This window comes from Penicillium verhagenii, assembly GCF_028828195.1.
Source record: "Penicillium verhagenii strain IBT 33310 chromosome Unknown utg000006l_segment0_segment0, whole genome shotgun sequence".
NCBI lineage: Eukaryota > Fungi > Ascomycota > Eurotiomycetes > Eurotiales > Aspergillaceae > Penicillium > Penicillium verhagenii.
In genome coordinates, this window is record NW_026643170.1 from 225,708 (window position 1) to 245,173 (window position 19,466).

The 19,466-nt window shown below is 49.3% G+C and overlaps 8 protein-coding genes across 8 annotated transcripts; 5 read left to right on the forward strand and 3 right to left on the reverse strand.

The window, feature by feature from the left end:
* Positions 1–106: 106 nt before the first annotated feature.
* On the forward strand, positions 107–1,081 carry N7466_005500 (ATP-dependent Clp protease proteolytic subunit; the record flags this gene model as incomplete). Its single annotated transcript, XM_057164897.1, has 4 exons — positions 107–280; positions 338–356; positions 468–635; positions 690–1,081. The coding sequence occupies 4 exons, from the start codon at positions 107–109 to the stop codon at positions 1,079–1,081; spliced, it is 753 nt and encodes a 250-aa protein (XP_057020496.1).
* Positions 1,082–1,509: 428 nt separating this feature from the next.
* N7466_005501 (DSC4 family protein) lies at positions 1,510–2,703 on the reverse strand (the record flags this gene model as incomplete). The annotated part of the gene is made up of 2 exons (XM_057164898.1): positions 1,510–2,326; positions 2,471–2,703. The coding sequence occupies 2 exons, from the start codon at positions 2,701–2,703 to the stop codon at positions 1,510–1,512; spliced, it is 1,050 nt and encodes a 349-aa protein (XP_057020497.1).
* A 361-nt stretch (positions 2,704–3,064) lies between these two features.
* On the reverse strand, positions 3,065–4,847 carry N7466_005502 (M18 family aminopeptidase; the record flags this gene model as incomplete). Its single annotated transcript, XM_057164899.1, has 6 exons — positions 3,065–4,068; positions 4,123–4,215; positions 4,266–4,401; positions 4,473–4,574; positions 4,660–4,721; positions 4,784–4,847. The coding sequence occupies 6 exons, from the start codon at positions 4,845–4,847 to the stop codon at positions 3,065–3,067; spliced, it is 1,461 nt and encodes a 486-aa protein (XP_057020498.1).
* Positions 4,848–6,199: 1,352 nt separating this feature from the next.
* Positions 6,200–8,070, forward strand: N7466_005503 (WD40 repeat domain-containing protein; the record flags this gene model as incomplete). The annotated part of the gene is made up of 4 exons (XM_057164900.1): positions 6,200–6,390; positions 6,477–6,604; positions 6,659–7,242; positions 7,306–8,070. The coding sequence occupies 4 exons, from the start codon at positions 6,200–6,202 to the stop codon at positions 8,068–8,070; spliced, it is 1,668 nt and encodes a 555-aa protein (XP_057020499.1).
* An 854-nt stretch (positions 8,071–8,924) lies between these two features.
* pdx1 (uncharacterized protein) lies at positions 8,925–9,946 on the reverse strand (the record flags this gene model as incomplete). The annotated part of the gene is made up of 2 exons (XM_057164901.1): positions 8,925–9,724; positions 9,868–9,946. The coding sequence occupies 2 exons, from the start codon at positions 9,944–9,946 to the stop codon at positions 8,925–8,927; spliced, it is 879 nt and encodes a 292-aa protein (XP_057020500.1).
* Positions 9,947–10,461: 515 nt separating this feature from the next.
* On the forward strand, positions 10,462–11,316 carry N7466_005505 (uncharacterized protein; the record flags this gene model as incomplete). The annotated part of the gene is made up of 1 exon (XM_057164902.1): positions 10,462–11,316. One exon carries the CDS (start codon positions 10,462–10,464, stop codon positions 11,314–11,316), a length of 855 nt encoding a protein of 284 aa, XP_057020501.1.
* Positions 11,317–12,018: 702 nt separating this feature from the next.
* N7466_005506 (cohesin subunit SMC1) lies at positions 12,019–16,054 on the forward strand (the record flags this gene model as incomplete). Its single annotated transcript, XM_057164903.1, has 5 exons — positions 12,019–12,049; positions 12,102–12,195; positions 12,259–15,229; positions 15,288–15,962; positions 16,037–16,054. The coding sequence occupies 5 exons, from the start codon at positions 12,019–12,021 to the stop codon at positions 16,052–16,054; spliced, it is 3,789 nt and encodes a 1,262-aa protein (XP_057020502.1).
* Positions 16,055–16,868: 814 nt separating this feature from the next.
* N7466_005507 (glycosyl hydrolase family 79 C-terminal domain-containing protein) lies at positions 16,869–18,722 on the forward strand (the record flags this gene model as incomplete). The annotated part of the gene is made up of 4 exons (XM_057164904.1): positions 16,869–17,046; positions 17,138–17,237; positions 17,302–17,826; positions 17,906–18,722. 4 exons carry the CDS (start codon positions 16,869–16,871, stop codon positions 18,720–18,722), a joined length of 1,620 nt encoding a protein of 539 aa, XP_057020503.1.
* Positions 18,723–19,466: the final 744 nt, after the last annotated feature.

Genomic DNA, 19,466 nt, shown 5'->3' on the forward strand with positions numbered 1-19,466 from the left:
GTGGCTGGAGCTTATCGTGGACTTTATCGCTCGACAGCTCCGCCGTTCTGATTTCACCTTCTCCAACTCCCGGTCCATTTGCATCTGTACATCACAAACCGGCAACATGATGCGTTCCAGTCTCCCTCTCTTTCAGAGACTAGGCCATCGGGCCCCTCTCTCCACAATTCCCGCCCTTGCGCGTTTTGCCGGCGCGCGACTCTTCTCAAGCTCTGGGCCATCAATGGACTATTCACCAGCGCGGGGCTGGACCCCAATGCCTCTTGTTACTGAGACTGTCGTATGTTGCTCTTGCTTAACACATCTATCTTTTACTTCTAACACTCAATCTCTATAGGCTGGTGGCTGGCACACCTGTACGTCGGATCGAGATCCCCCGCATTTCTCACATTTTATTTCCAACCCCAATACCTGCTCGGACTATCCTGGACTTAACTGATCGTTTCGCATCTTTCACCGCATCATAGACGACATTTTTTCCAAACTACTCAAAGAGCGCATCATCTGCCTTAACGGAGAAGTCAACGAAATAGCATCCGCATCAATCGTCGCTCAGCTCCTATTCCTCGAAGCCGACAACCCCAAAAAGCCTATCCATCTCTATATCAATTCGCCCGGCGGCTCCGTAACAGCTGGTACGTGATACTTCCCCTGTCCTGTGGGATATCTCTAATATGCCCTTTCTTCAGGATTGGCAATCTATGACACAATGACATACATCGCTGCCCCCGTCAGCACCATCTGCGTTGGACAAGCTGCGTCTATGGGCTCTCTTCTCCTTGCTGGTGGCGCACCTGGCAAGCGCTTCTGTCTTCCTCATTCGTCAATTATGGTTCATCAACCCTCCGGTGGCTACCATGGTCAAGCGACAGATATCGCTATTCATGCTAAGGAGATCTTGCGTATTCGGGCGCAGCTCAACCAGATTTATAAGCGCCATCTTAATGGTCCGAAGAAGCTTGAGCTTGATGATATTGAGAAACTGATGGAGCGAGACTATTTTATGGGTGCTGAAGAGGCTAAAGAGCTTGGAATTATTGATGAGATTTTAGATCGTCGTGTCAAGCCGGAAGAGAAGTGAGCATGTTGTATGGTGCTTGCTAGGAGGCTGATTGAATTATGACAGAGATATCATATCCCGGTGTTGAAGTAGCATTCTGGAAAATATTTAATGTTGATTTGTATTTACTGTTCTGTGTTGAAAATTTGATCTAACATTGAAGTACTACCTACTAGCCCTGGAGGCACTGCATATGGATGCACTCCGTACTGTTTTGCTATTTAAGGAGCCTTTTAAGCTCAGTTGACAGCGTATTTTTGACTGTTTAGTATGCATTTGGAAAGACCAAGCTCTATCAGTAATTTTCATTTTGATATGCGTTTGTATGTTTCAATCAGGCTCGGCAGCCAGCACCGAGGCAGGCATGCAGATAATCAAGCCTTGTGAATAAATCCTTCCATGCGACCAAAAAAAAGCTCTTTGTATACGAAGCGCATAGCCTGAAGGGTCTATGCGTTCACTCGAACGATCCGACCATCACTTCCAACCTGTAATCCGAAGCGCTGTCGCAGAAATGTAGCCGTCTCGGTCGATGGCACATAGCCTGCTGGCCGTCGCGGTGTAGTGGAGTACATCCATTGATCTCGTATTGTCGTAAAGAGTCCCATTTCCATAATAACGGCCACGCCCGAGGAGAAGGAGTCGAGTGGGTGGCCATCCCGACTTGCGGCATTGTCATCGGGGTCCGCAAGGAGGGTCGTACGTTCATCATTGAAGTCATCATCAATATCGACGACGGGTGGAGTTGTGGAAACCCCAGTCTCAGAATTATTGGAGTCAGTCGTATCCGTTTCCTCGGCTCCCCGCATGACTCCTCGTTCCTCTGCATCGTGATCTTGCCGCTCGGTCTGGCCGTTGCCGTCCGTCTCCGCATCCGTTCCCGTATTTGCATTCGCTGAAGCAGCGTTATTCGTAGTGGTACTTGTAGAAGGTGGGTTTAGAGCGGCCGTTTTAACTCGTTCGATAATTAGACCTAGCATGAGAAAATCGACAAGGAGGATTAAGACATCGAAGGATATGAGTTGGAATGTCGGAACGGGCTTTTGTCCGATGAAATCGATGAACAAGCCGCCATGCAGATAGCCGCGCGTAGCTTCGCCGGCCTCGGGACGTATGATGAAAGCATGAAAGAGTATGCAGAACAGGTTGCTGCCTAGAATAGCTGTCACGAAGGGTTGGTTTCGGGTTGGTTCAAACGGCGATGCTTTAGGCGTGAAGAAGATGAGTTGAACGGCGGCACGAATAGCGAACAAAACGACAGAGCAGCTGAATAAAATTCCAAAACTTGTCAGCAAGTTGCCTGTAGTAGGTGTGGGGCTCGAGGATGAAAAGCCGGGGTAAGTTGCTTGCAGCTATCGCGATCGCTCTCCCCACTCGGCCATCGAGGCGAAAGTCATGGACCAAACTCACTCCATATAATACAGCGCTGATAATTGACAATAGATGAGAATATCCAAATCCCGAAGTAGTCGGTCAATGAACGCGTTTTTCGCTGTTGACTGGCCTTTCCTTACGCGACTGCGGTCCTGGGCGCTGAGCGGACCAGTTCCGGCTGGTGAATCGCCCTCGCTGTCATCTTCGAGGGATATTCTTAACACGTCAGCGATGTACTCTGCATCGCGGAAGACATCGACGTCTGTCATAGAGGGTCATGGGGGCATGGACACTGCTCTGCAATCGGGTGTCCAGTGCTGTCGTTGATAAGAGAAGGTGTGGAGTCGCGGCGCTTTAGGTAGAAGCGGAGTTATCCCGGGCCGACCACCACGTGCAACTCTATACGATGCATCCTCGTGCTATCAGAAGATCAAAAGTACATAGTACGCTCTAAAGCTCACAAGTACAATTTTTTTTTTTTGGCATATATGATAAAGTATATCCAATGTTTATAAGAGTCAGGGGATTCCAAGGTCAGGGAATGTACTGAATTCATTTGCTTCATACTATGTATATCCTGTTCTAAGGCCTTTATGCGCTTTACTTCGAAGGTTGCTGCTGACTATCAATTTAGTCAACAAAGATCTTGGGGGCAAGCTCCGAGTAGTGCTCGAAGAACCCAGTGAAGAGGCGAATGGCGTGGTCAACGTCATAGGTACCACCAGTCTCGCGAATGCTGTGCATGCTCAGCTGGGGGTTACCGAGATCCAGAGTCCGGGCGCCAAGGGCAGCAGACAGCATGGGACCAATGGTGCTACCGCAGCTCGAGTCGTTGCGAACAACAAACAGCTGCAGAGGGACAGGCAAGCTCTCCTGCTCACCCTTCTTGCGAGCGATCTCCTGGAGCAGGACGATACCGGGGGAGTTGGTAGCATAGCGGGCATTAGCGTTGATCTTGATTACACATCCCTTGTTGATGACGGGCTTGTGATCAGGCTCGTACTTTTGGGAATAGTTAGGGTTGATGGCGTGGGCCATATCAGCAGACACCAAGAAGGAGGTGGCAAGGGTCTGCTCGTATGCGGTGGACACATCCTCTGAGGAGGAAGCGATTGAAGGAAGAACCGACAAACGACGGATGATTGAGGGCAGAATGTTTGAGTCCGCACCCTGAGCAGTACGGCTACCAATTTCCTCGTGGTCGAAAAGGGCAATCAGGCGAATGGCCTCCTCGTTCTCGAGGGACTTCTCGGAGGGAGCAGACTCGGCGAGGGAGGCGGTAGCACAGTAAGTGCAGTTAAGGTTGTCCAACCGGGGAGAGAAGATGAACTCCTCGTTCATGCCACCCAGGCAGGACTTCTGCGTATCAAATAGAGTGAGCTCGAAGTCCAAGATGTCCTCGGGCTTCACTTGGGCCGCGTCGGCAATGAGCTCGACAAATCGAGTGTGATGGCGCTGGGACACAGTCTTCAGGGGTGCGTATTCATCCTCCTTGGTCTCGGTGGCCTTGATCTCACCAGGTTGGTTGAGTTCGTCGGCGATGAGGCCAGCAATGGGGAACAGTTGAGTCTCCTTGTTGAAAGAGAAGTTCTCCTGGCGATCAAGGTGAATGGCCAAAGTTGGAATGCGAAGAACTGTAAAGTGTTAGCCCAACTCAATTTAACCAGATCAACAAGTGTCACACTTACTGGGACGGTCAATCTTGACCAGCTTCTGCACAATGGATCCGTTGCTCTCGCGGGTCATGACGCGGCCAGCGACACCGAGGTCACGATCAAACCCTGAGACTGTTAGTGACTCTCTGAGAAGGTCGATGAGTATAAGAACTTACAGGTGTGCCAGATGCCACCACCATAGGCCTCCACACCAACTTGGATATAACCTTCACCCTGCTTCTTGCTGACGGGCTTGACCCGCAGGACCGGGGAGTCAGTGTGGGCACCAATCATGGCGATCGAATTGCCCGGCTACAATTGAATGTTCTTCATCAGCCACATTCTTGATTACTCACATATACTCATAGATCTCTGATACGAACCTTCCATTTCTGACCGATCGCAAAAGCGATAAGAGTGGTGGTGTTGCGAGTGAGGTAGTAGCGGCCACCAGGCTTGCAAGTGGAGGCCCAAGACTCTTTTTCCTATGGATAGCGTGAGTAAAAAGAAGAACAAGATGCCGATAAAGCTCTGAATGTTCCGCTCAGATTTGTGGGGAATGGGGAGTACCTTGATTTCCTGGAAGCCAGCCTTGGCCAAAAGGTCCTTGGCAGATTGCACAGCGTGGAAGGCTAGACCCAGTCAACTCCACGATCGACAACCAGGGGTCCTAAAGTATTGAGGGGAAACGTACGAGTAGGGGAAGCATTGACAAAGTCCAGGAACTGCTGGGCAGGAACCTTGGAAATGGAAGCCATGGTGGAAGAAGATCGACGGATGTTACGACTCAGTAAAGGGAGAACAGAAGAGCGCATAGTCAAATTGGAGTCGATGTTGTGGGGATGTGCCAACTGCGGGCAAGGTTTTCCCGCTGGCGGTGACAGTTGACGCATGTGCGGAGACGATAAGAGTCAAGCTTAATTATCACAATGTTGCACACAATGAGAGTTACAAGTCTGAGGAAATAGTATTTTGGACTCCACTTGCATTTCTGGGATAAGAATGTGAATTGGCTCTTTTTTTAATTTTTTTTTTTTAATTCTCCGAAGTAAATGATTGGTGTAGGAAGCATTAAATTTCTTATGGGCTTAAAAGCTCTAGCGCGTCGGATTGGCGCGTAGGGCAAAATGCGCGTGGTAACGCGTCCACCGGGTTCGTGTCTGACTTCCTCACCTTTATCCCCCCACTCTCTTACTTCTCAGCCTATGACATAGTCCAATGAAACCACCCTCACACGCGTGAATGTAAACAAATCTGAGACTTGAGTGAAAAAAAAGAGGGGTGGAACAGGTTCAAGTCAAAGAACCCCAGTTCCCGGACCAGACTGAAATAATGCATAGAGTATAGAAACGCAGTACATATAGATACTAGTGACAAAGGTTATTTTCTTTTTAAAGTCCAAGGATTCCCAAGGATCCAAAGGAAATTGCCGATCTAAGTGGAGTCACGGTGAAAGGATCTTAGATCTTTAAATAAGAGACATGGCTTTTTTATTCAATTTGATTTTCCATGGGGTTTCTATAGTGGTTTAACTAGGAATTGATGTAACGAAACGGGATTCCAGGACCATCCCAATCCGGTATAGCGTACCCGACGCGTGACTGGGAGAGGGATGAACTGAAGTCGCCCTTGGATACCTTCCAACGCTTATGCCTCAATCTTCTTTGAATGCCATTCTCTTTGTCTTGGGCTCCTTTGACACTGGAATCTCCGTGTTTCATCTGAGGTGATCAAAAGGTGTCAGGTTGATACCTGTGTCGAAGCGCCCACCTTCACTTGCCTGGATCTGGAATCCTTCATCACAAATCAACACAAAGCCCCGGCAACCATCGCACATCAAATAACAACCTCTTTCAACACTTCCCTGCGAATTCACAAACAATCCACACAATCACACTTTCATCGTATGCAAACCTTCGGTACCGTCAATATTCAGCGCGATTCGAATCTGGGGCCTGACGATCAGCCGCCGCCATGGGGGACCGATCTCAGGACAAGGAAGCTGGTGTGAAGGCTGGGAGGACGACAACAAGTAATACCCGGTCGCAAGCTTCAAGTATTCGTGCCGCAAACATCGTTTCTCCTCCCCGGTTCAAAAACACCCCCCACTATGCCGACAAAGAGAACGATATTGTACCCAGATAACTTGGGAAGCCGCTCACGAGCACCGGACGGATCAGAGCCAGTGGATGCGAATGCGCTCGCCAAGGCACTGAAGGATTATGATGAAGGTGGTATTGGAAGAGAGAGAACACCAGCCTCAAGTCCGTGCCGAAAGAGACAGCGAGTCTACGGAGATCGGTTAGTCAAGCGCATGGAACCCTTGAGAATAATTCACTCGTGGTAAACCGCTCAAAAAGAGACATTTGAACTGACTGTTATTCAAGGTTTATCCCAAATCGTGATGGACAAGACCTTCAGGCCACATACAGTCTGCTCCATGAGGATGGGTGTCCATCGACTCCTTCAAAGTCAAAGAGACGTGCCCCCCACTCCGAGCTGCACTTCCAAAAGAGTTTGTTTATTCCGTTACAATGTAGTGAGAATTCCTGACTGACACTGCCTGTAGCCGAAGAAGCGAACCGGACTTTCTCCCGAGTCCTGCGCAGTGAAATCTTTGGAAATACCGTTCCTCAACCCGACCTCACTTCCACCTCGCCTGATCCATTGTTAGGATTCAACAATGGCATTAATGACAAAACTCGATCTCACACACCACCTACCCTTGTCTCCAACCTCCCACCCACCAACATGACTCCTTCAACTCCTCACAAGAACCTTTTCAATTACGGTCCTAGTCGCCCGGGCTCCACCCATCCCACACCCTCCAAAACCCCCCGAAGTGCGCATGCGCCAAATTTAAATATCCGCTCTGAACTGTACAGTCTATCGCCCATCCGACTTGACAGTCAACGCATACTTGAAACCCCGCGCAAGCAGCCCCGTTATGTGAACAAGGTCCCCTACAAGGTGCTGGATGCGCCTGATCTACAGGATGACTTTTACTTGAATTTGGTGGACTGGGGAAGCAGTAATGTGCTGGGGGTTGGACTATCTAATTCCGTCTACATGTGGAACTCTCAATCCGGCCGAGTCACCAAACTCTGTGACCTCAAAGATGATACTGTCACCAGTGTGAACTGGATTCAGAGGGTATGTAGATGCTTTTCTGATTACTTGACCCAATGATCTTTGCGACTAATCATACTCTAATAGGGTACTCATCTTGCCATCGGCACAGGCAAAGGTTTAGTGCAAATCTGGGATGCTGAACATTGCCGGCGATTACGAACAATGGTCGGTCATACTAATAGGGTCGGTGCTCTGGCATGGAATGACCACATCCTCACCTCTGGATCTCGCGACCGTCTTATCTACCATCGTGATGTCCGCTCTCCCGATCAGTGGGTAAAACGATTGTCGGGTCACAAGCAAGAGGTCTGCGGGTTGAAGTGGAACACCGAAGACGGACAATTAGCATCTGGTGGCAACGACAATAAGTTGATGGTGTGGGATAAGTTGAGCGAAACTCCACTTTACCGATTCTCAGACCACTGTGCAGCTGTGAAGGCTATTGCATGGTCACCTCACCAACACCATCTGCTTGCATCGGGAGGAGGTACAGCAGATCGCACGATCAAGTTCTGGAACACGTCAACCGGCTCCATGATCAAGGAAGTGGACACTGGAAGTCAAGTCTGCAACCTTTCTTGGTCTAAGAACTCGGATGAGATCATCAGCACCCATGGGTATAGTCAAAACCAGATTGTTATCTGGAAGTATCCTCGGATGGAGCAGATTGTCTCGTTGACAGGCCATACATTCCGCGTTCTGTACCTTGCTATGAGCCCAGACGGCCAAACGGTTGTAACTGGTGCTGGTGATGAGACACTTCGATTCTGGAAGATTTTCGACAAACGAGCTACCAGAGACTCGCGGCGCGAGGGTAGCAAGCTATCAGAATGGGGTGCTATTCGTTAGATCTCTCATCTTTGCCTATTTCACGTCTTCTTATTTTTCATTTGCATGCGACATGGAGTTCTGGGTCTCGGGCATTAATCCTCCGGGGATTGTCATTCCATGGTATCAAGGGAAATATTTGATTCTGATCATGGAGCATTTTCTGCATCGGCTAAATAACGGCCTTATCACACAATTTCTCTACATCAGCAAGGATTTTGCAGACTGCTCCCTTCTCAGTCCTCGACGGAGATGGTCTGTATTCCCGCTGGTTTCCTTTTCATATGGCATCCCATACCATTATGCCCAGCTTTTCTTTCTTTACATGGTCCTTTTTTTCCGGCGCATTTTTCCCCTTCCAGTCCAAGCGGCGGCGCTCAAGGTGTTTCAACTGGGTCGCCGGTATCCGGCATTGGCGTCAGGAAGGATGGTTGTTTCATATAGCAACTTGCCCTTTGATGATGCCATACCCCTTTCTTGTTTTCTCTTTTTTCTTACTGTCACTTGTTTTTGAACTGACAGATTCGTTTTATGATTCATATCTGGTTTGATCTAATGTTATCCCATACCATCGGTCCGGCGCGGGGGTTCTGCTATTTTAGGATGAAATATCACGAAGGTCAAGCATACCTCATTCATTATATTGACCCTACTTTCCCCGTATGACTGTAAATTATGTATATGTACACAGTATTATTCAGCTAAAAGCTATTGATTGGACAATTGATGTTGAAAATGGAGAACTCCACTAGAAAGCCGACCCAGGCGGTGTCAAATTACCTATGCTACACTAAATACAAGAGCTGTGGGTCATAAAAAGAAAACAAAAAGCTCTAAAGATCAAGGAGATGTTATAACGATCAAAGCCGAAATTTTTAAAGGACCAGGCGTGCAGGCTCGACCTGCAAAAGGGTCTTAATACGCTCCAAGAACGCCTTGGCGCGAACCTCCTCGCCAACCGGAACAATTAAGCTGAAAACGTTGGAGGCACCAGCAGAGCTCTCAACGTCATATGCCACCGGGGAAGAAACCTTCTTACCGGGCTTGGCACTCAGGATATCAATGATATCCTCAGCAACAGAGACTGTCTGGCGCGGTGCCGGGGTAGCCTCGTACGCATTCAACTCGGGAATATAATCGCCGCGCGAGATAGTCACAGGCTCCGCACCGAGAACCTCCTCAAACAGCTCATCAACGGAAGGCTTGTCGGTCTTCGCGCGGGGCAGATCATCGTTGGCAAGATCAGTGGCCACGGCCAAGAAACGAGAGAGAGGCACAGTTACCCCTAGGTTATCCTGGATCTTCTTCTGTGCGGACAAGACGGCCGCAAGAGAAACGGAGATTGCGATTGAGGTCATTGGTGGCGGCTTGGCAATAATTTCTTCTTTAACTGGCTCTGCGGCCGGCGCTGCGGGAGGTGCTGCGATCTTGATGTTGCTCAGGTCCAGGTGGGCCAGCTTGGCGAGCTGTGCGGCTTGTGTGGCCGGGTACTCGGTAGCGATTTGACCGATGTATGCGAGGACATCACCCTTAAGAAGGCGGCCCTTAGGTCCTGAGGCCGGGATCTTGGAGACTTCTGACACCGGGATGTTCTGTTGGTGCAGGAGCTGGCTGACGGAGGGGTAGAGAGGGTAGGCGGGATTATGGAATTGAGGGGCGGAGGAAGATTGCATGCCTATAATTGGAATCCAGGTTAGTTATTGGTTTTTTCCCGGTAGGTGAGAGCTGTGCTCTTGAAGGGGTTGAGCTCCGATAAGGATATTCTCATTTGCGGAGCTTGCGGATCGCATTGTCCCTGGAGTCAAAGTCTGGACTTACGCTTGGTGATCTGGACAACGCGCGGCTGGCGGCGGGCAAACATGGCCGGGACCTTGCTGGCGGGAATTCGAGCGGCCATTTTGTAATGGTGAGTTGCGGTGACTTTTCGACTTCGGGGAGGTCGTTAGATCTGATCGGAGATGCTTTAAGCAAAGGTCGCAACTCTCCGGGGAGCTGGAATGTCGACAGAGAAGGACACAATCGGCCAAAATTCCACCAGCGCGTCAAGCCGCGTTATTTTCCGTGATAATTAGTGTGGTTCGTTTTGGTCGGAGACGTTGGTTGAGCTTAGGGATTGAGAAGGAAATGAAGCCGGTGTTGAGGCCGTTGAGTTTCACCGGGCGGCCGGGTTAGGTTTTTCCGCGCAGTGGACTATTTTCGAGCTGCGCTTCCCGAGGAGAACAACGGTGAACTGATCGCTTTTTTCGTAAGTGCTTAATTTTGTCTTGTCTTGCTTTGTTCACCAAGGTCTATCCTGGCCTAATTCAATTGTCATTGGACGGGTCTTGACTGGAGTGCCTGCATCCGTAGAAATGGCGTTCTTGACAGAAATGTTATACTGACCCTGTCATCAACAGACTCCGCGCAATAATAATGGCTGCTAGACCTCCTACCTTCCGACTATTTTGGCACCGTTTCGCTGGGCCTTCAACTCGAAATGCCTGCCAGGCAGATTTTACCTCCACATGGCGCTCATTCGTGACGAGCGCCCCACGAGCAGCTCGTGGTCAAGCAGCAAAACCCACCCCACGAAGCACCGTCTCAAGCTCGAGTGTCCCTGCAGGATCAATAGGACGACTAGCCCTTAAGGTCGCAAGAGAAGGCGATGTTGTTCTCTTCCGGTCACCGTCTCATCGCACCTATGTCCTGAGCGCGTACGGTCTATCGGCATTCTGTTTCGCGTACGCCCTGTTCAACTCCAATGACGTTTTCCGCGATGCTCAGATCGAGCGCCCAATGTGGCAGAAGGGACTGTTTGGTGGTATTTGCGTGACAATGAGTGTCATGGGTACACTTTTTGTCGTGAGAACGGGCCATTTGGTACGGAACATCACGGCCGTCAAGTCTAACAACCAGACTTATATTCGTTTCGCGGTGCGGCGCATGGTACCCTTTACAAAGCCTTACCAGTTTGAGGTTCTTCCATCCCAGGTTTCTATTTCCCGTCGGCTGGTAGTCTCGCAGGATTCGAGACAGCGGTTCGAGGGGGATAGCAAGAAGCTTGGCTCGGCGCAGGATTCGCAGAAAGGTTTCTTCCAAGCACCCGTTCAGGCACTGAGTATCGGTCTGTGGAAAATGTTCATGTCTATGCGACAGATTTTCACTGGTGAGGACTTTATTCTCCTGAGTGTTGAAGGCTACAAGCAAACCTTCCGAGTGGATTCCAATGGGTTCGTATCCAATGACTTCATGGCTCTCGGAAACCCTGTCCAGTTGAAGAGGTCTTGAGTTTTGCGGTAACCTACTAAAGGTCTCTCCTTCTCGTCTTGTCTTAATACTTTGCACTCACACATTTTGCAATTCCCGCATTCGAGATTCGCTTGTTTACTACTACGGATTTCTCGAACTCGTTCCTTATCCTTCCGATGTTGAGGAGTCCTTCACAGTGTACATATACAACCTGTAACACCAATCAGCATGAAATTCAATGTTCACTATTGATCATAATATTTCAATCAGAAGGTCAAATCTGTACCCAGTACACGCAGGGCTGAATCTGTATGTAGTATGAACTGTACTATAGTATGGAGTACATACTAGTATGCCCAGGGTGCATAGTTCGGCTAAATATTCGATGTTCTAATACGAATTCCAAGAAAGATTCGATATATACTTTGTCTCGTCTAATCACACACATGAGGTTAAATGCAGATAAAAGTTCTTTAGAAATATTTAGAGATGTTTCCTAGGCTTTAAATCCACTTCCAAAGATTTGTATAATGTCTATTTGCGACTACCTAAAATTGCGGGCAGAATATTGATACAAACCACGTGACCAAATCGGCGCGTCGGGGTTGACGCGCGATTCCCCATATCGCGCCCCTCCCATTCATTTGTGTCCAGTCAGTCCCGCGATTTGACATCAACCACAAATCCTTCGCTTGAGAATTCTGAGCGTGTGGCTTCCTTAGGAAGCGGCTGCTTTGCACCATGGGCAAACTTATTCGCCTGGAGCTTTTCAGTATGCATCCCTCAAAATAGTGTAGCGCGCATTCAGCTAACCTTGCTTCCAGATTTCAAGTCCTACAAAGGACACCATACGCTACTCTTCGGAGATGCGTACTTCACATCGATCATTGGGCCCAATGGGTCTGGCAAGTCGAATTCGTATGTACTCTGATCGTCATCTTCCAATTTTCCCCCGCGGAGGCACTTGCTGACCCGTATCAGTATGGATGCCATCTCTTTCGTTTTAGGAATCAAGTCTTCTCACCTGCGATCGACCAACCTCCGCGATCTCGTCTACCGTGGACGTGTACTGCGCACATCGAAGGTTGACGGTGCGCCTCCTGCCAATGGAGAGAACGGCGAGCCAGAGGAGGCGGATGAGGATGAGGACGAGGATATGGATGCGTCGCAAGACGCAGGTGGCCCGAATGATCCTAAGACTGCCTGGGTTATGGCCTGCTATGAAGATGACGCCGGTGACGAGCAGCAATGGCGTCGTTCTATCACCAGCCAAGGTGCCAGCGAATATCGCATCAACAACAAAATTGTCACTGCTCAGCAATACAACGAGGCTTTGGAGGCTGAAAACATCTTGATTCGCGCGCGCAACTTCCTTGTGTTCCAGGGAGATGTTGAGGCTATTGCCTCTCAATCGCCTCGAGACCTTACTCGGCTAATCGAGCAGATTTCTGGCAGTTTGGAGTACAAGGCCGATTATGAGAAATTGAAGGCGGAGGCAGATGAGGCGGCTGAACAGCAGACCGTTCAACTCAACCGCCGAAGAGGCATCAACTCCGAGGTCAAGCAGTACCAGGAGCAGAAGCGAGAAGCCGAGAACTACGCCAAGAAGGCCGAGGAACGTGACCAAGCAATCATTACACATATTCTTTGGAAGCTCTTCCACTTTCAACGCCTGATCGACGACTCGAGTGCCGACATCCAGAAGCACCAGGATGAGCTTAAGGAATACCGCCGTGGCGTCGAGAAGTATGAGACGAATGTCGAGAATGCCAAGAAGGAGCACGCCCGTGTTGGCCGGGACGTTGGCAAGGCCGAGAAGAACATCCTGAAAAAGGAGAAGGATATCGAAGAACTCAACAACTCCTTGGTCCCCGTCGATGAAAAGATCGACATCACCCAGAAAAAGGTCGAGCGGTATGCTTCAAAAATCGACGAGATCGCCAAGGAGCGTGAGACCTACTCCAATGGCGCTAAGAAGCTCGAGAAGGATTTGAAGCTTGTTGAGAAAGCTCAGGCTCAATGGGAGACTGAGTGGAAAAAGACTACGAACAAGCAGGGCGTGCAGCTGAGCGAAAGTGACCAGCAAGAATACCACAAGCTTCGGGAGGAGGTTAGCAAACGCTCTTCCTCGGACCAATTAAACCTCGACAACCTCCAGCGACAAAGAAAGACCGAGGCAGAAGCTGTCAACAGTCTGAAGGGCAAGTTCGAGAATACTGAGTGGCAGCTTAAAAACTTGGAGTCTGATGCTCAAAACATGAATGAGCGCAAGGCGGCTCTTACCGAAACAAACAAAACCACATCCAAGAACATCGACCGCAAGAAAAAAGAGCTTAACACCTTGACATCGGAGCGCTTGAAGGTCTCGCAAATGAGAACAGAACTCGAGGAGAAGCTACAGGTTGTGCTGAGGAAGCTACTTGAGGCCGACAATGGAAAGAAGCAAAACGAGCGCGAGCTGCGCGCCAAAGAGATGATCTCAACTCTCAAGCGTATTTTCCCCGGTGTAAAGGGCCGCGTCAGTGATCTTTGCAGGCCCAAACAGCGCAAGTATGCCGAGGCAGTTAGCACCGTCCTAGGCCGCCATTTCGATGCTATTGTGGTGGACAACGAGAAGACTGCCAAGGAATGCATTCAGCATCTTCGCGACCAGCGCGCAGGTCTTGCTACTTTTCTGCCTTTGGAAACTATCCAGGTCAAGCCTGTCAACTCCAACTTGAAGGGCATGCACCGAAATATGCGCCCGGCTATTGAGACCATCGACTATGAAGACTGGGTCGCTCGTGCCATTAGCTACGCCTGCGGGAACTCGATTGTTTGTGATGATCTAGAGACAGCTAAGTATCTTTGCTACGAGAGGAACGTTGATGCTAAGGCTGTCACCCTTGATGGCACCGTGATTCACAAGGGTGGTCTCATGACCGGTGGACGAGGCCCCCAGCAAAACTCCAAGCGTTGGGAAGATTCCGAGGTCGAGAATCTTTATAAGCTAAAGGATAAGTTGTTGGGCGATCTCGGCAGTCTCCCTAAGAGCCACCACCGTGGATCAGAGGAGGAGACTCTGCAGGGTGAACTGGTTGGTCTGGAGCAGCGACTGAACTATTCCCGCGAGGAGTTGAAGGCACTTGAAAGAAACGTCAAGAGCAAGCACAGTGAGCTGGACTTTGTTAAGCGCCAGATGGAGGACCTGCGCCCCAAATATACCGAGCGCAAGGAGAATCTCGATGAGCTGGACCAAACTATTGAAGTCTCTCAATCCTCGGTTAGTGCAGTTGAAGATGAGATCTACAAGAAGTTCTGCAAGCGTCTTGGATATGATAATATCCGTGAATATGAAGCCCAGCAGGGTTCGCTGCAGGAGGAAGCTGCGCAAAAGAAACTTGAATTCACCACTCAAAAGAGCCGCATTGAGAACCAGCTCAGTTTCGAAATGCAGCGGATCCAGGCGACCCAAGAGCGTGTCAGCGGCCTCGAGGCCCAGTATGAGCGCGATATGAGTCTTATTCAGGAGCTTAGGGGCCAACAGGACGAGATTCGAAACAGGCTAGACGAGTTCGGTGCTGAGCTTGAGCTTCTCCGGGAAGCTCTTGAGCAGCAGAAGGAAATATATGCACAGGCAGCAGAAAATCTAGCCGAGCAGCGAAGAGAACTCCAGAAGCGAAGCAAGCATGTCGAAGCAGCGCTTAAGAGCATTAATGTTCTTGAAGCAGAAATCCAGCGCAATTCATCTGGCCGTTACGCCCTCCTGCGTCGATGCAAGCTTGAAGACATTGATGTTCCGTTGACAGACTCTTCTAATTCCTTCGACAAACTTCCCATCGATGAGTTGGTACAGGGTGCCGATCCAGATGCCATGGATGTAGATGAGGCCGATGACCTTGATGAGGCTCCTGTGGTCCAGGATTATGGAATCGAGGTCGACTTTGACTCTCTTGGAGAGACACTCAAGGAAGTAAGTGTTGACTTTCAACCACACCCCCAATGTTGTTATATGCTAATTTCGCCTATAGGAAGCCGATGATAAGCTCGAGGATGAGTTGCTAGAAAAGGTTCGCGTTCTCAACAGTGAGCTCGATAAAATGGCACCGAATACTCGCGCCATGGAGCGCCTCGAGACGGTCGAGAACAAGCTTCGTAGCACTGAGCAGGACTTTGAGGATGCGCGCAAGCAAGCCCGAAAGGCCAAGGATGGGTTCGAGGCAGTGATGAAGAAGCGCTCCGATCTCTTTAACAAGGCCTTTGCACACATTTCAGAACAAATTGGCCCTATCTACCGAGAATTGACGCGCAGTGCCAACTATCCGCTGGGCGGACAAGCTTACCTTGATATCGAGGACTCGGATGAGCCTTACCTTGATGGAATTAAATACCACGCCATGCCTCCTCTGAAGCGTTTCCGTGATATGGAGCATCTTTCTGGTGGCGAGAAGACCATGGCCGCACTTGCCCTACTGTTTGCAATCCACTCATATCAACCTTCTCCATTCTTCGTGCTGGACGAGGTTGATGCGGCTCTCGATAACACCAATGTTGCCCGCATTGCCAATTACATCCACGACCACGCCGCCCCCGGTATGCAGTTCATTGTTATCAGTTTGAAGACTGGACTGTTCCAGAACAGTGAGGCACTAGTCGGAATCTACAGAGATCAAGTGGAGAACAGCAGTAAATCCCTGACTCTTGATGTAAGTTTATCGTTTCATCTGATGGATGTGCATGAAAACAATACTAACTCGAATTTTTCCTTTTCCTTTTCTAGCTCCGCAAATACACCTGATCTCTTGACAGAGGATCACGACGGACTTTACGATGATCTGGTTATCCTTTCTTTCTTCGTTTGTGTAGATAATTTATCATACCTGCTCTGCTATTCTTAGGTCAAATGGCCGGCAAAGGTGTTCATTGCTCGTGAGCTAGTTATTTTTGAACTGATACCACTTTTTCTATGTGGAATTTACGGATTTTTTAATTTCTTTTTCTTTTGACCTGACTTCCTGGAACTGATACAAGGTGGGTCGCTTGTATAGTACTCAGTAGGATAAAAGTACCTGGAGTCTGGACAGTATATACCCTCAAGTCAAAAATCCGTTTCTCATATGACTGGTGACTAAGAATACGACATGCTGGTCAATTGAATAGCCAAAGGTCCAAAGACATATCTCGATATCAATTGAAAGAACCTTGGAAACATTGGGTCATGAGTTGACAACGTACTTGGTTCCAAGGTATGTTTGTTTTGTTTACTCGTCCCTGGTCCAGATATCAATAGCCGACTTTGAGGAGAATAAGCAACGATCGCCCGCTTTACTACTACCCCAGATGTAACCCCCGCATCGTCAAGGGGGTATATGCGCATCAAGTTGTTTCCCCGGTAATTTCGCGCCAATGAACCGCTGCAATTCTCTTCATATCTCACTATGCAAAGCTTATTAATCTAACTACCGTTACACGCGGCATTTGACAAGGGTCAATAACCTAGACTGACGTCGGCAATAGTTCCAAGCATAAATAAATTCAAACCCAGGCCTGGCAAAAACAATTGACGTCGAAGATTTACAGTAGACGAACAAGCAATCAAGCTTCATCTCGCAATGCTCGTCTCGCTTTTCCTTGGGGCTACAGTAGCGGCCGCTGGCCCGACGACCGTTGCAAGAGATATCTCGTCAGCTGTGACGGTTAGCCAGAGTGCTCCGGAAGACGCCGGTGCTGCAATCTTGCGCCCATTTGTCTCCTTTTCAATTGAGTTTGCCTCTTTCCCTGATTTTGCAGGTAGGTACATACTGTATCCATCTATGGATGGATCCCTAAGACTCTGGCGTACTCAGGAGATCAATGGCTAACCGAAGTCACCATGTGCCAGGCAATCTGTCTTTGCCGAATAAATTCTCGAACCAGCTACTAGATAACCTGGCCGATCTCCAGGGTATCAAGCCTTATATCCGTGTCGGCGGAAACACCCAGTAAGCCAGCCAGTGGACGCATATTTCGAGCTTCCATTCCATGATTGTTCTAATTCGTGAATAGAGACTTTGCCTTATACGACCCGAATCTGAAAACAGGAATCAATGGCACAGTTGTCCCAGCCATATCTACCGACTACCCGTCCATCGTATACATCGGACCCTCGTTCTTTGAGTCGTACGCAACATGGCCAGACACCAAGTTCAGCTTCGGGTTCGACCTGGCCAAAAATGGAACCGAAGGGATGAATACACTGCTTGCTACCGCTCCCCTAGCATGCAAGGCTCTCAAGGACGGCAAGCTGGCGTACTGGGAGATGGGCAATGAGCCTGACTTGTACAAGTCAAGTGCAACGGACACGAAGCGACCAGCTAATTGGTCGGAGAGTGATTATGTGACGGAGTGGCTGTCAAAAACCCGGCTAGTCAAGCGCCAGATTGCCAAAGCTTGTCCTGAGATGGCGACGGATGCTGAATACAAGTATCTTGCTCCGTCGTTTGCGGGTTTGACTAATAGTCTTGATCCCGTGACGACGTGGGAAGATGGACTGGATGCAGATGGTGATATCATGTTGAACTCGATGCACAAGTGGGTCTGACTATGATCGTCGATCTTTTGATGTGTCTCTGGAAAATGTGGCTGATTTTTTATTCATCGTATTATCTAGCTATATTGGTGGTGCTACTCAGCCAGGTGTGACACTCCAGCGGACGTTGATGAATCATACGTCAACGGTCAACAGTGTCCTGCAGCACGTGAAGCTAGCCCAGACCCTCAAGGAAGACGGTTTAGCCAAGGATATCCCCTATATTCTGGGCGAGACCAACTCCCTCTACAATGAAGGCAAGCCGGGCTTATCTAACTCGTTCGGTGCAGCCCTTTGGGGCGTTGATTTCAATCTCTACTGCGCCTCCCAGAGCATCCGACGCACGCACATGCACCAAGGAACAGACTATCGGTATGCAGCATGGCAACCCGTCCAAACCAACAAGACAACCTTGGGCACGAAAGCGCCATACTACGGAAACATAATGGTTGCGGCAATGCTAGGCGGAGGAGACAGCTCCAGCTCCACTAACATTCAGGTCGTGAACCTCCCGCTAACCAAGGACACCGACGCCGCCTATGCTACATATATCGATGGGCAACTTGCACGGATCGCCGTGCTCAACATGCAAGAGTACAATACCAGCGGATCTACAGACTCGGCATCCCGGCCCACGGCGACATATTCGTTCCGCGTACCAGTAAGCAGTGGTGCCGGGGGCTCAGCGAGATCCTTATCTGTGCACCGGCTTATGGCGAATGGTAGCGATGCGATCAGCGGCATCACCTGGGATGGCTGGTCATACAACTACGAGTTATCGGGTGGCGCGCCGGTGCGTTTGGATAATATCACGGTGGGGGAGACGGTGCCTGTGTTGGAATCGGGGATTGTGGAGCTTAAACTTCCATATTCAAGTGGTGCTATTTTGAACCTGTAGTATATCTCCGCCGGTGGGTCTGAATCATCGGATCGATCCACCGGGAGTGCCAAGTGGGTAGGAAGTGAGGATTAGGGATAATCTGGCGAGCAAAATCAGGGCACAGTGCCCGGCTATCGTTAATTATCGTTTCCGTTGAGATTTGGCTGATAAATGTGGGTTTTTTTTTCTTGAATCATTGTATTTCTTTCCTGGGTCATCCATGGAGAATCGGGATTTGCTCATGAGTCAGTCTGGTGGTGGCATAGAGTGGAGCGAAAGGGATGAACGGGAGATGTCCGTTGGACCGTAGGCAGACATGATGAAACATTGAAGATCGCCATGATCTTCAAAGATCGGAACTGCAAGACCGAAGTTGAGATTGGAAATGCAAAATGCAAAATGCAGATCAAAGAGAAAATGAAAAGGAGAAGAGGAGAAAAGGAGAAAGGGAAGGACGGTTATTCGTGTACTTGGGACGGAGTTCTGCAATGAGAAACAATTCCAAATACTTTCCCCCTCTCTTTCCCAAGAGCTTCAGCCTCACAGGAGCCCCGAGCTCGAAAAAAAAAAAGATCAAAAATCAAAAATCAGTAAAAAGTAAAGATTGTTTTATTTTGGAAAAATCATCCAAAAATGAAAAGTCCGTGACAAGATAATAAGCTAGAAGCGACAAGCGAACTTGCAGCCCAACATCAATCAACATGGCCAGAACAGCTGCAGATGTGGAGTACCACAACGCCATTCTACTGCATAAACCTGGTA